Below are 12,766 nucleotides of genomic sequence, written 5' to 3'. Positions count from 1 at the left end.
AATGATAGCGAAACTAAATTTTTGTACTCTCCCAGTGGGAATCGAACCCGGGATCACGTCTACCAAAGACACACGCGCTAGCCACTAGACCAGCGGGGAGGGCTACAGTATTTTTTTGTATTAATTCTTCCTCCCTTCCCTTTTCTTCAAAGGAAAAATTTAAAATATAGGACTTAATCGAAAACTATGACACCAGCAGCCGATTAGAAGAAATGCATTTTTGTAATTTATATTGCAGTATTTTCCGCATATATATAATGTATTCCATTTTTCCAGAGACTTTAAGGGGGGCGCGTGGCTCAGTGATAGAGCGTTCACCTCCAGTGCTTGGGGTCCCTGGTTCGATTCCAGCTCGCGCCATGTGGACTTTGTGGTGGACAAACACCGTGCTCGTGGATTTTCTCGGGGTTCTCCTGTTTCCTCTCACTTTCTTCATTCCATCATTTCACTCATCTCTCATCATCACCGTCTCCTTTAGCCTAACCGGCATAAATGTGGGACGTAAAACTTAAAGATTTCATTTTCTTTTCCAAAGAGACTTTTTTTTCTAAAAGTGACAGCTGATATTTTAGATATGCTTTGTATCTACGAATGCTTTGTTTTTAAAAACAAAATATATTTTATAACTTTGAGGTGTGTGTTATATTTTCGCACGTTTAATATTTTCCAGTATACAGGATTTTACTTATTAGGAATTATAATATAATTTTTTTTTTTAAATAAAAAATACATATTATAGTGCTTGATATTGCTTCCATATTAACATTATAGAGTATCTCCGATATACGTATTATGATATTTTATTTATTTTTTTAAGCTTGGGAAGCAGTATATGACAAGAAATTGACAGCTGTTGATGCTTTGGAGAAAGGAGGCAATGTTTGTGAAAATACACCTGAATTCTGTCGTTATACGATCGGATTTGGAGGAAGGCCGGACGAAGAAGGCGAAACGACTCTCGATGCCATGATTATGGATGGGTATTGGACAAATATTTTCAATCCCTCTTTTCTTTATATAGAAAGTTTATTTTTCTCTTAGTTCATTGTATAGATACTGGGTTATTGCAACAATTTAAAAAGTCCACAATGCGTTCGTACATTTACGCCATGTACTCTTATAGAAATTTCTACAATTTAGTGTAATGTCTCGCTAAAACAACAGAAAAAATCGTCCAATACAATTTATAAACTAAACAAAAACAAAGTCTCTGGCGTTACAGTACATGAAGGGTTATTGCCTGCCACACAACTTTTAGTTGTGTAAGTAGTGTGTATGGTCAGTACATCGGTTCCTATTTCCGTTATTCTGACTGTCGAGGCATGAGTTCCTTCTTAATTCAAGTAGCCCACAGCTGCCAAGGGCGCCGATCCTGGCAGGGCGGGCCCCCCAAAGCTCATGTGGGCCCCCTGTATTTTTATGAATATGTATTTTTATATGAATTTTTCTTGTTATATGTAATTTTTTTTATGAGCGGGCTTCCCAGAGTTACAGAGAAATCGGCGCCCTTGCCAGCTGCCCTAAGTTTCTGTGTCAACATTAAGACAAACAGGATGCATAATTATACGGAAAGGAATATTTTTATTGTTATTAAACAATATACATGTATGTTGCAATAGAGAGCGTCAACGTTTGCGAAATTATATTCAGAAATTAGATTATTTGCTACAATCTGCATTTTTCGTCAAATTCATTAAATAGAATTATTTACAAGAAAGGATCGTTATGACACATCATTCAAGGAAATACCGGCAATATATTATTTACCTTCATGTCAGTATATTTGTAGCTTCTTTGTGCTGTACTTAGCCCACTATGAGTAGTATTATATCAACCTTCTATTGTATCAATGAATATAATTGCGGTAACCAATAATATCCTGATTTTCTTCAATATGCATAGCTCTAAAATATACAAAGAGGGGACTGCCAGATCTGCATCTTAAAAATGGCCTGCATGATACACCATCAGACAATCCTTTTATCATTCTTATAGCTTTTTTCTGCCATTTGAAGACAGTTTGAGCACCAGACGAATTACCTCATGATGTGAATGAGAATATGCTATAAAAGCAGTGTTTCGTAACTGCTGCTCTCACTTTTCGAATTACAATTAATACTCTAAATAGTTTCTACGTAAGTTTCCAGTATGTACATTCCAATTTAACGTTGGATTCATAAAGACTCCCGGAAGTTTTACAGAACAACACGCATCTACCTCAGTAACATATATTAGTTTTTATCTTAGATTCAGTACGATTAAGTTCGTTAAACTTTACTCACATTACAGCCATTTCTAACATTTTGTTATTTTTAATGTCAACTTCCACAGAACTCTTATTTCAAAATTATCAAAAGATGCAATATATTTCAGTCAAAAATTTTCGTGTACGCCTTATATCTAGAGAACTACATAAAGAGTGTAGCCAAACCCAAACTATCACTTAACACAGTATGATGCGCTTATTCCGTAAAAAGGGCGAAAACTCGATTTAGGGGCCGTTCAAAAATTTTGTGACCCTTGATTCAAAAACTAATTCTTGGCCAAGATTGCAATCTTTCGATTCTTTTATTTTTTTCTTTATCATTCCTAAAATTCTTGGCCAAGATCGCAATCTTTTGATCCATTTTTTGCGATTATTCCTAAAATTCTTGTGTGTACTTGTAAAACAAATTTATAGGTGAAAAAATAAAATAAAATAGCCAGTTATATACATAGATAGGAAAGAGTCAAGGCTGTAACATTTGTGTTAAGTGTAACTTCCAGTAAAATTTCCGAAGAGATGTATCTCTCTCATACCTAACTGTAGCGAATCTTACTGTATCAGAGTTTTCAGAATTAGAAAACTTTCACTATAGCTACTATAAGCTGTATTTGTGAGTATATTTTTCTTTTGTACATATTTCAGAGCAACGTTAAACGTAGGAAGCGTAGCTGCCTTACGTCGTGTAAAAAATGCAATTTCTGTGGCTCGCCATGTGTTAGAAAACACTGCCCATTCTCTACTTGTAGGAGAAAAAGCAACTCATTTTGCATTAATGATGGGATTCAAAGAAGAAATATTACGTACCAACTCTTCCCAAACACTTTGGCAAAATTGGTTAAAGAAAAATTGTCAGCCAAATTTTTGGACGGTAAGGATTGCTTATTTAAGTTAGTTATTACCAAAGTAACAAGGAAGTTTTATTTATTTTTTTTTTTTCCTTTCCTTTCAGGATATACGGTATCGATAAAGTTTACTCTTGTAATGACAGGCAAAATCTGTGTTCCGAAAAACACTACAGAAAATTTACTGTTTTCACTGCTCTGAAGTTGCGAACGTTGGTTGAAACATCAATTTTCTTCTGCCTATGCAGTATAGTATTTCTTCATCAAGCTTACTTGACTTATTCTTGTACGTAGGACTTGAAACGGGATTTGAATGCGTGATAAAGTAGCTAAGATCAAGAATGGATTTTTTTTTTTTTTTTTTTAAGATTTTGAAATTCTTATTTTGATAAACATTTCCGTACTCATTGTCAAATACATTAAAGAATATTAAAATTTTAAACAAACAAAGAATCATTATAAAAAGCAATTGGAATAAAAAAGGTAGTGAAACTGCATATGAAATACAAGAAAAATACATATACAACAAAAACTTCAATAGAAATATAATTGTAAATGAAGGCTAGTGTGAAATCTAAGCGTGGTATGATTTCACTGGACTTCACAAGCGATAAGCAGCAATAATCAAAACGCTTGTTATAAACCGGAAATCACATGGTGGACAAACATCGTGTGCGTGGGTTTCCTCGAGGTTCTCCCGTTTCCTCCCACTTTCTTTATTCCACCATTTCTTTCATTTCTCATCATCACCGTCTCGTTTAACCTACCCGACATAATCGTGAGACCTAAAATTTCATTTCATGTTGTTTTCAGATGTGTTAAGCAGTGGAACATTCATGGGAGCTAAGGGGCCCCAAGTCTATATCTGTGTTTGATTTTTCAAGGTGAGGTTTCTTACCTGGGATTGGAAATAATAACACCAACATTTCCAGTTTCACTAAGAAACTTTTTCTCCTCGCTCACAATTCCCTGCATCGTTCGTAAACTTGCTGCACAGGCCGCTGCGGCTTTTTGACAGACTATAGTCTGCTTCCTCATCTTTTGCATTTATTTAGAGTACAATACTCCCAAATGTTCTTTGGTGAGCATGTGGTCAGTATATTGGTAATGGTAACTAATTAATATATTTTCCGAACCCAAAACAAAAATACGAACATTTTATTACTTTTCTAAGAGTGCGATCAGGGTCGGATCTTGAATCCTGCGAGCTACGCGTTTGCAGGAGACGCCAGATGAAAAGAGCACCAAACTGGAAAATGAATTTTGTTTCAAATGTGAATATTTATTAGAGAAAATGTTATGATGAAAAGAATTTTTTTTCTAATGGGTTCAAATAAATGTTGTACAGACTGAAATACAGATAAAATACATCAAAATGCATAAAGTCGAATCTTTGCGTGGTTGGTTGTAAAACACCCCTTTACAATTGAAATGAACTCGTATTTAGTTGGCACCAATGCAACACTCACAAGTAATGCTAGTTTGAGGAAAGTTTCCCGTGGCACAGGGAGATGTAGGAAAGCTTTTTAAAGAGGGAAGAAGGGAGATTTTACGAATATGAGAAAAAATGTAGGAAAATTTAGCTTTTCAGTATGTTATATTAAGCACTGTGGCAGTACGACTAAAAACAGTGGCATTCCTTCCACACTCCCCCATATGCACAAAATATAAATATAACAAACTCTTCATTCCTTTCCCAACAACCTTTGCGGACCTTGCTAGGGAATATCATTGCCAAATATGTATTTGAAATGGGAATGGATCAACAAGCAAAAGGAAGTCAACTGCATGTGTTGCTTATGGATTGGGTGGCATTATCACAGTAAAAAGAAACGTCTTCAAGGGCGCTCCTCTTTGTCATAAACAGTGTCCCTGCACAGTGCTTCGGTTCAATGATCACAGTTAAGGATTGAGAAAGGTCAGCGTAAATGAAATGCACATAAGCGAAATTCAAACGACTAGGCTCTTGTTGTCCATTGGTCCAGGGAGGGAGGCAAATACTAAGAAAAGACAGGCGGTACAAATGGAATTTTAGGTCATTTCTGAGGGGGAATTTTAAGTTAAGTTCCTAATATCAATGGTTCACAAACGCTGTCCACTGCTTAATGTTCCCTTTGTTAATGTCTATTAGTCCATTTGTCACTCGTCAACATTTTCGTTTCTATCCTGTCATTTGTTTTTTATTATTATTTATAATGATATGTTTTCATTTTTCAATAGTACTTTGTTTTTCATGTAATAATAATGACCAACGATAAAAAACAAGTGATTATTTTATTGGAAAAGAAAGTTACGAAACTTGTAAAAAAAAAATGAAAGGCAAGCGGAGGCTCTAAAAAAAAAAAGTTTCTTTTGCCTTCTGTCAAAATTTCGAAAATGATAATCATACAAATGTTGAAATGGAGGAATTGTTAATATCAGTTACTGTTAACGAAGCATATTCAAGTCGACAAACTTTTGAAACTAAATTTATTTTACTTGATTGCAGTTATTTAATTGTTAAATTAAAGCGAAATGAATACGGCCTTTGTTACGGATCTGAGTTAAATTTAATGTATTTCAAAATTTGTTTGAATACAATTAGTTTTCACGCAGTATATGCGTATATAACTCGAAAGGGAAACTTTAATCAAAAGGTCATTAAAATTATAAGTAATACTTTTTTTTTTTTCAGAACTCACACTGTCAATCACAGCAGTGTATACATATGGTCGTTGTATTATAACAGTGTAACCATGTTGTCAATCCATTCTCTCGTATTATATTTAGATGAAGCGATATTTTTAAACATTTGGTAATAATCCTAATTCAAAGTAGAAATGCATGAAATCTTTGTTTTACGTCCCACGATTATGTCGGTAATGCAAAGTAGAGTTTTGATTATTAGTTACTTGTGTTAAGGAATGCAAGTAGTAGGAATGCAAATGAACTAGCTTTGAAGGTAGCTTAAAATGACACTCAATGAAATGGATACGGATGCGGTAAGAGATTTTGCCAAATTGAAAGTCAGAAAAGTGTATTTATAACATAAATTTTTTTAGTAACAAAGAAAACGAGAAATCAAACGAATTATCATAATCGTATCACTAGGAAATACTATGTAAATATGGTTTTAATGAAGAATAAAAACATACCTCTTTGTCAAAATCAAACCCATGTTAATGTTAGACTTGAAGCTAATTAGTTTTATTCTGTTTCGACTTTTATGTTTCAATTGTATTTGTCAAAATACAGCTTAGTTGTGTTTTGTGCTTATATGATAAATGATGCAATTCATTGTTAAAATTGGAACTTTGTTCAGTTTTCATCTACAGTCAATTAGTTACAATTTCCCCATTTTTCGTTAATATTCATAGAAAGACTACAAATATTGAAGAAATTTGCAATTGTAACAATTATTTGAAGAATTTTTGTCCATTATAACTTGCTAGTCTTGTATTATAATTTAAGTGGGGGGCGCCTAAATATTGTTTGCTTACGCTTAAGAAATGTCAAGAACCGGCCCTGAGTACGATACGGACACAAGTCTTAAAATACAAACTGTTTGTACTAAATACGGCCATCTGGCAACCCTACTTAAGTCAGCTGTTAAGTTTCCTGCGTTTCATTTAACGAAACCATAGTGGCTATATCTTTTGCAATGCTTCCATTATTAGTTCAACGCTTAGCATTATTAACTCTGACAACCATAATAAATAAAAGAACTATTAGTATTATTATTGCTACTAATAGATTAAGCTCAAGCTGTGACTTATCGCATCTGCTGTATATGTAAGGAGAAAAAGATATCAGATTCGGTTGTATCGATAGTTTTGTACTGCTCTTAGTTTAATATTATAGTTGTATACGCAATACGTACGCTACAATGTAATGACAAAATATCATACTGCATAATCTGCATAAAGTCTAAAATATCTGATTATACAATAGACAAAAATCAAAATTAATTGTTTAACGACAGAAATTAACACATGTTGATAATCCTAATTATAAAAGATAAATATGTAAATTTGTGCATCACACTATCCTGAAATTTTACACAACCTTTATAATATTAGTTGTAGAAAGATAAGAGGGCACAATGAGAATCCTTACAATGAATGGCAAATACCTTAGTGCGTCAAGGTAATTTCTAATAGTAAACAGTCACGCTGGTAGATGTCGCTAATGTGCTATCACTTGCCTGCGTGACACTAATAGGTGTCGCTACCTATGGGATTGTTGTGTATTACGAACTCTATTAAAAATATATGGTATGAAGTCTGGGGTGATTGGTGGAGAAACTCAAAAAAATAAAATAAAATAAAACAAAATAAATAAATAGAAAATAAAATAAATGTGTCAAATGTAAACAATTAAAGCTTTTAATTAAGGATACTTCGATCTATAGCGTACACATGGTTACAGACTTGGGGATAACAACCAGTTTTATAATAATACGTATTTTAAACTTCACTCATTCCATCCTAATGGAATTTTTTCGAACGGTTTCAGCAGTCTCCATTGCCTTTGTCAGCGGTTTTGCAATGAAATATTTCAATCCTCTGACAAAGGTAAGTAAGACTACTGGACGCATATTATATAATTAAAAACTGCTCTACAATCTTCAGTGCAAATGAAAAACTAAAGCTATTAATCAGTCCCATTGCGTAGTTGCCTTCAACTACGAGATGATGGAAAAATATATACAAATGGAATGGATGAATCCTTGATACAATATACTCAGACGAAAATATTTACCTTCTTGATTTCTTAAACTGAAGAAAAGTGAATGTGGGATCAAACCTGCACAAGCGTATTCGCTTCAGAAGAAAACGACGGTTACATGTGCCATTGGAAAACCTGTAACGTAATCATGTTGCGTACATATAATATTAAACAAGTTGCCAAACATGCATTTGTCCTATGAGTAGTCGCTTACGAAGGAAACAACTGTTACTTTTATCTCCAAAAAATCTTCCAAGGAAATCTCTTAGCTTATCTGTAAAGTTGAGTAAAAAAAAAAAAAAACATATAAGCCAAACGGGTTTCTTGGAAGCTTTTAAAGCACTCATGACAATATTTCAATTTGTTTACACATATATCTATGGGACAGATAAACATGGTGTGAATTCGTATCTTGACTACATTTTGACTATAAGTGGTGATTATAGGTGGTGGTGGTTAATTTCACGGCATAAATTAACTTTCATGCCGTGAAAAAAAAATGGAAAGAAAAAGTAATTTAATATGAGCTTTACCAATGAACATAATAAATTTAATTACACTACATACGAACAAATATACATTTTATAAGCAAGTTAGCTACAGGCTAGGAAAGAATTTACCTCCCTAGGTCACAAAACAACACCTCCAGCTCGACACAGAAATTCAATGAAACAAATCATATTAAGAATAGTCAATCTTGTAGTAATCATAACCAATAGTTGTTCAGATGTATTTGAACGTATTTTGTACTCACTTCGATAAGATATGGTTATCATTCGCTTGCGTTGAAGAACTCTCGTATTCATGTGTGCCTGCAAAGTATAACCAACACGTTAAGAATGCAGGAAAACATTTGGAAACATTAACAAAATTACGAATATTATTATAAGCATGCATATATATAGATGTAGAAGTAGCTTGTAGATTTAGCTGTAAATTATAGTCGTACTATAGTGTGGTTGTAGCTGTAAATTGTATTCTTATTCGCTAAGATATGCTTATCACTAAGACTAATACGCGTACTCTTGTAAAATTTCCGCTTACTGTAATTAAAATTTAATATAACAACCATGTAGTATGAGTTACTAGGGTTCAATTCCTGTATGTCCCTGATTCGGGTTAGCCATTTTATGAGTGTATCAGGGTTCGATCCTTGTACATCCCTGTTCGGGAAGACATTTTATGAGTGTATCAGAGTTCGATCCTTGTACGTCCCTATTCAGGAAGACATTTTATGAGTGTCTTGGGTTCGTGTTGCAGTTCCCTAGGAGGGCTTTGGGATTTATAACAGTTCGGGATTCGATCCTCTATGTTTTGGACGTCTCTTTTAGACATCAATAGCAGTTCGGACTTTCTACCAAAGCCGACCATATAACCACTGGACAGTACGGTTCAGAGTTCGGGTCAGAACATTCTCTGAAACTGACATAAAAGCTGATTCTAATCGGATTCTCAATGCCGATACAATTTAATAATGTGAAAATTATTATGTAACATAGGCATTAGTTATTTATGCTGGAAAGAAAAGTAAATTAGGTTATCTTAAACTCTAACATACAAATTTAAATCATGGTGATTATTTAGATAAATTATGATGAAAGGATACGTGTAATTATGTTTTCTTGATTTTAATCGATAACACTGAAACTTCACTAATACAAAATAAATTACACTTTAGCACTTTGATTTAAATAATGGAATTTTACACTTGGCCCAATTATTCTTATTACATTCGCGGAAGATGAGGAAGTCGCGGGTTACCGGTTAAACTTCACTACATCATACATTTTTATTATTTTGCACTTTCACTTTTCATTCACTTTGGTGCTGAAGAGAGATAATCTTTGGCGGTTTCAGGGGGATGTCCTTAAGGTTGGGGGATAAATTCTCTTACTTTCCATTTTATCTTCTTTCAGGTGGTCTTAAAGTTTCTCCATTGTGCTGCTACTCCTTGTCGTTAAGACGATTTACAAGCAACAATTTCGAACAAATGTTTTAGCTCCTTTTTTTTTTTTTTTTTTTCTTCAACATTTTCATTATCATCAACGCACTATATATTTAGTATTGGTTCATCGTTGCACCATACAACTTTTAATGCGCTAAACACAATAATTAACTACATAACAAATGTACCATAGTACGCGCAGTGTTGTTCGTCTGCTCATCCGGAGCTGACTGGCTGGCTCTTTTTTCCATCTCACCGTGCTTTTACCAAGCAGAGAGGCTCACAATGCAAACTGTTGATGTCAGAGCTAAAAATAACTATGACAATCTATAGGCAGGAATTCGTTGAGTCCCCTCGGGTAAATCTCCTTTTCTGCCGTTAAACAAACTTTAATCTAATTTCTCCAAGTCGTCCAGACTTGGATGTCGACTCAGAAAGAGCTTTTAATAATAATACTTCACCAGAAAGGGATCTAGCGATTCGGGAGTTACTTTGTAACTGTTGCGCATTGAACATTCAATATTAAAACATTAACTAATACCTGCTTTGCCTTACAGAGAGGAGCAGGCCAATACAATCGTAAAACTTTGATAACAATCAGTAGAGCAAGCTCTTTTTCAGCTCTGTGTGCCATAAGCACTTTTATTTTTAATACTTTGTATAATTTCCTTTTGGCCAATATAGCTAAACACTTTTGAGCTGCAGAAGCAAAATATCAGTGTTTAGTTTGATTTTCTTCAATATAACGTTGAGGTAATCGTGATATATATATATATATATATATATTTTGTATTATTTTAATCTGAGGTCTTTGCACTTCATTCTACAGTTCATTCTATCTCAGTAGATAGGGGCTTCCGAGTTTGGGAATCACTGATATATTGAATTGGTTTTAAAAAATTAAAATACGAGTTTGTTATATAAATACCGAACCCTGAATACCCACTGAAAAAATTAAAAGTAGTGGTCTATGATTTTGACAATATCTTACGTAGAATTGGGCAGTAACATAATTATAAATCTCTATGCTTCCGGTCTCAGATAGACAATTTGGAGAAAGAATAAAAGGGAAAATGGATTTCCTCATTTCAAGGCATAGTCTTCATAAAAATTTCAAACTGTTAGAAAAAAAATGTTACAAATAAGTTACAAATATAAAAGTTAAGTGAATAAAACTAAATTCTCAAACTACTGTACATCTTATATACAAAAATGAATGTATGTATGTTTGTCAGGTATACAACACCACATCATTGTCTTACCGTACTCCTAAGTAACTGTACCGTAAGTCTGGAAGAGATTGTAGGGTATTTATAATTTTTTGATGTGTATCCTGAGAGAGAAAGGGGGAAGGGATTCAAAGGAGAAGAGGTGGTTCAAAATTTATGCCAAAAATAGAGGATCTCAGGAGCTCCTCATATTAAAAAGATGAAACTGGGTTACAATCTGAAGGAAAAAAAAAAAAAAGAAGCACTGTAAGGGTCTGTGACATGAAATACTGTGGTTATCACACCAGGGGCTCGCTCGATCAATCTAAACTATTTTACTGCCAACATATATTGGTTTCTTAGGACAATAAAATGAGGACAATATATTAGTAAGTATTTTAATAAAAAAAACTAGGAAGAAATCTAGAGTAAAGGAATATTAAAAAAAAGTATTGAAAAAGATTTTACAATATCTACGTTCCTTCCTCTGTTCATTCAAATATAACAATTTTCCTTTCATTATGACCTCAACTATTATAAAAAGTACGGTACATATGCAATAATGTCTTGTAAAATATTTTACGATAGCGGCGTTCGTTTCTCTGTTGAATCAAATCTTAGAAGTTTGTTTCCACATAACTTTTTTATTTTTATTATTCCGTCAACTACTGTCTCTTCCAAATGACAAGTTAAAGGAGCAGTAGAAAACTGTTTCTGAAATAAGATGTTTGATATTGCAGAGAAGCTATGACGAAAAACTATGATAAAAATGTCCGCCGTTTCCTTCACACAAAGCTCCTCAAAAGAAAGAGTAACGAAACGGTTGCTGTAGCCCTTTATTTTCAACACTGACTCATCCTTTTCTCGTTTCCTTTGCTTCACCCCTTCCTTAATTTTTCATTTCTGGTTTCGAAGGGGAGTTCAGAACCCCCTTGGCTACGTGCCTGCTCTAGAAGCATGGTGGGAAGAAAGTGTTATATAAAATAATCGAAAACGTCCGATATCAATGTAGAATGCATAGTTTTCGGGCTCGCTGATTTTAACATTCAATGCCGTTTATTTTAAAGTTCATTTCCTATTGGCATGGGGGGGGGGGGGATTGAAAAAGTGTGAAAAATGAGCGAGATTAGTGTGGAATCTATAGTTATCGGCAGGGCCGAATTTCCATGTTTTGTGCCCATGGCCCTAGCGAAATTGCCGCGCCCAACGACACCAATCGTAATATTTCCGACACGCAATTTAAAAAAAAAAAAAAAAAAAAAGGTAAAATTTCACTGATTTACAATATTGAGTACTGTGTAACGAGTATTCGATAGCCGATACATTCGCACAAATAACAATAAACGCTTCTCTAATCCTATCCGATACAACCACAGTTAGAAGCGTAGTTCTGAAGCCTCTGAGTCAGCTTACGACTAATACTATGCGTTTATCAAAATGCAGTTGATGATGATAAAAAGGAAAGAAAGGAAGTTAAAAATAATACAATTCAACGAACCTTTTCCGGTGGTCAGCAGTTCCCAATGTATGTGTGGGGGGCACGCAGTCAGACAAAACGTACACAATCACCCGGCTCAATCGCTCTCTTGTTTTCGTACGTAGCACGTCTACGGCTGTAGAGAAAGGGACTACGTTTCACCACTTTCAAGAATGTCTTTTTTTAAGAGCAGTGATTTAAATAAATGTAACTGACTTTTCTTTCCGAACCCATACTGCTTCAAACCGAGCGAAATAGCTCTGGTGGTAGAGCGTTGGGTTCGCATTCGGAAGATCGTGGGTTCCGCCGGCCATCCTAATT

General features: G+C 34.2%; 1 protein-coding gene across 1 annotated transcript in view; it reads left to right on the top strand.

Moving 5' to 3' along the window:
• Positions 1-12,766, top strand: part of LOC145670379 (N(4)-(Beta-N-acetylglucosaminyl)-L-asparaginase-like) — a 65,907-nt gene that overhangs the window by 31,579 nt on the left and 21,562 nt on the right. The window contains exons 3-4 of the mRNA XM_081738989.1: positions 818-980; positions 2,909-3,134. Of these exons, the coding sequence (XP_081595115.1) occupies positions 818-980; positions 2,909-3,134 (389 nt within the window). The remainder of the gene's footprint in view (positions 1-817; positions 981-2,908; positions 3,135-12,766) is intronic.

Source organism: Thermobia domestica, chromosome 14 (assembly GCF_964235325.1).
Source record: "Thermobia domestica chromosome 14, izTheDome1.hap1.1, whole genome shotgun sequence".
Lineage (NCBI taxonomy): Eukaryota > Metazoa > Arthropoda > Insecta > Zygentoma > Lepismatidae > Thermobia > Thermobia domestica.
Note: the sequence above shows the minus strand (reverse complement) of the source record. Positions and strands in the feature narration are given on the sequence as shown.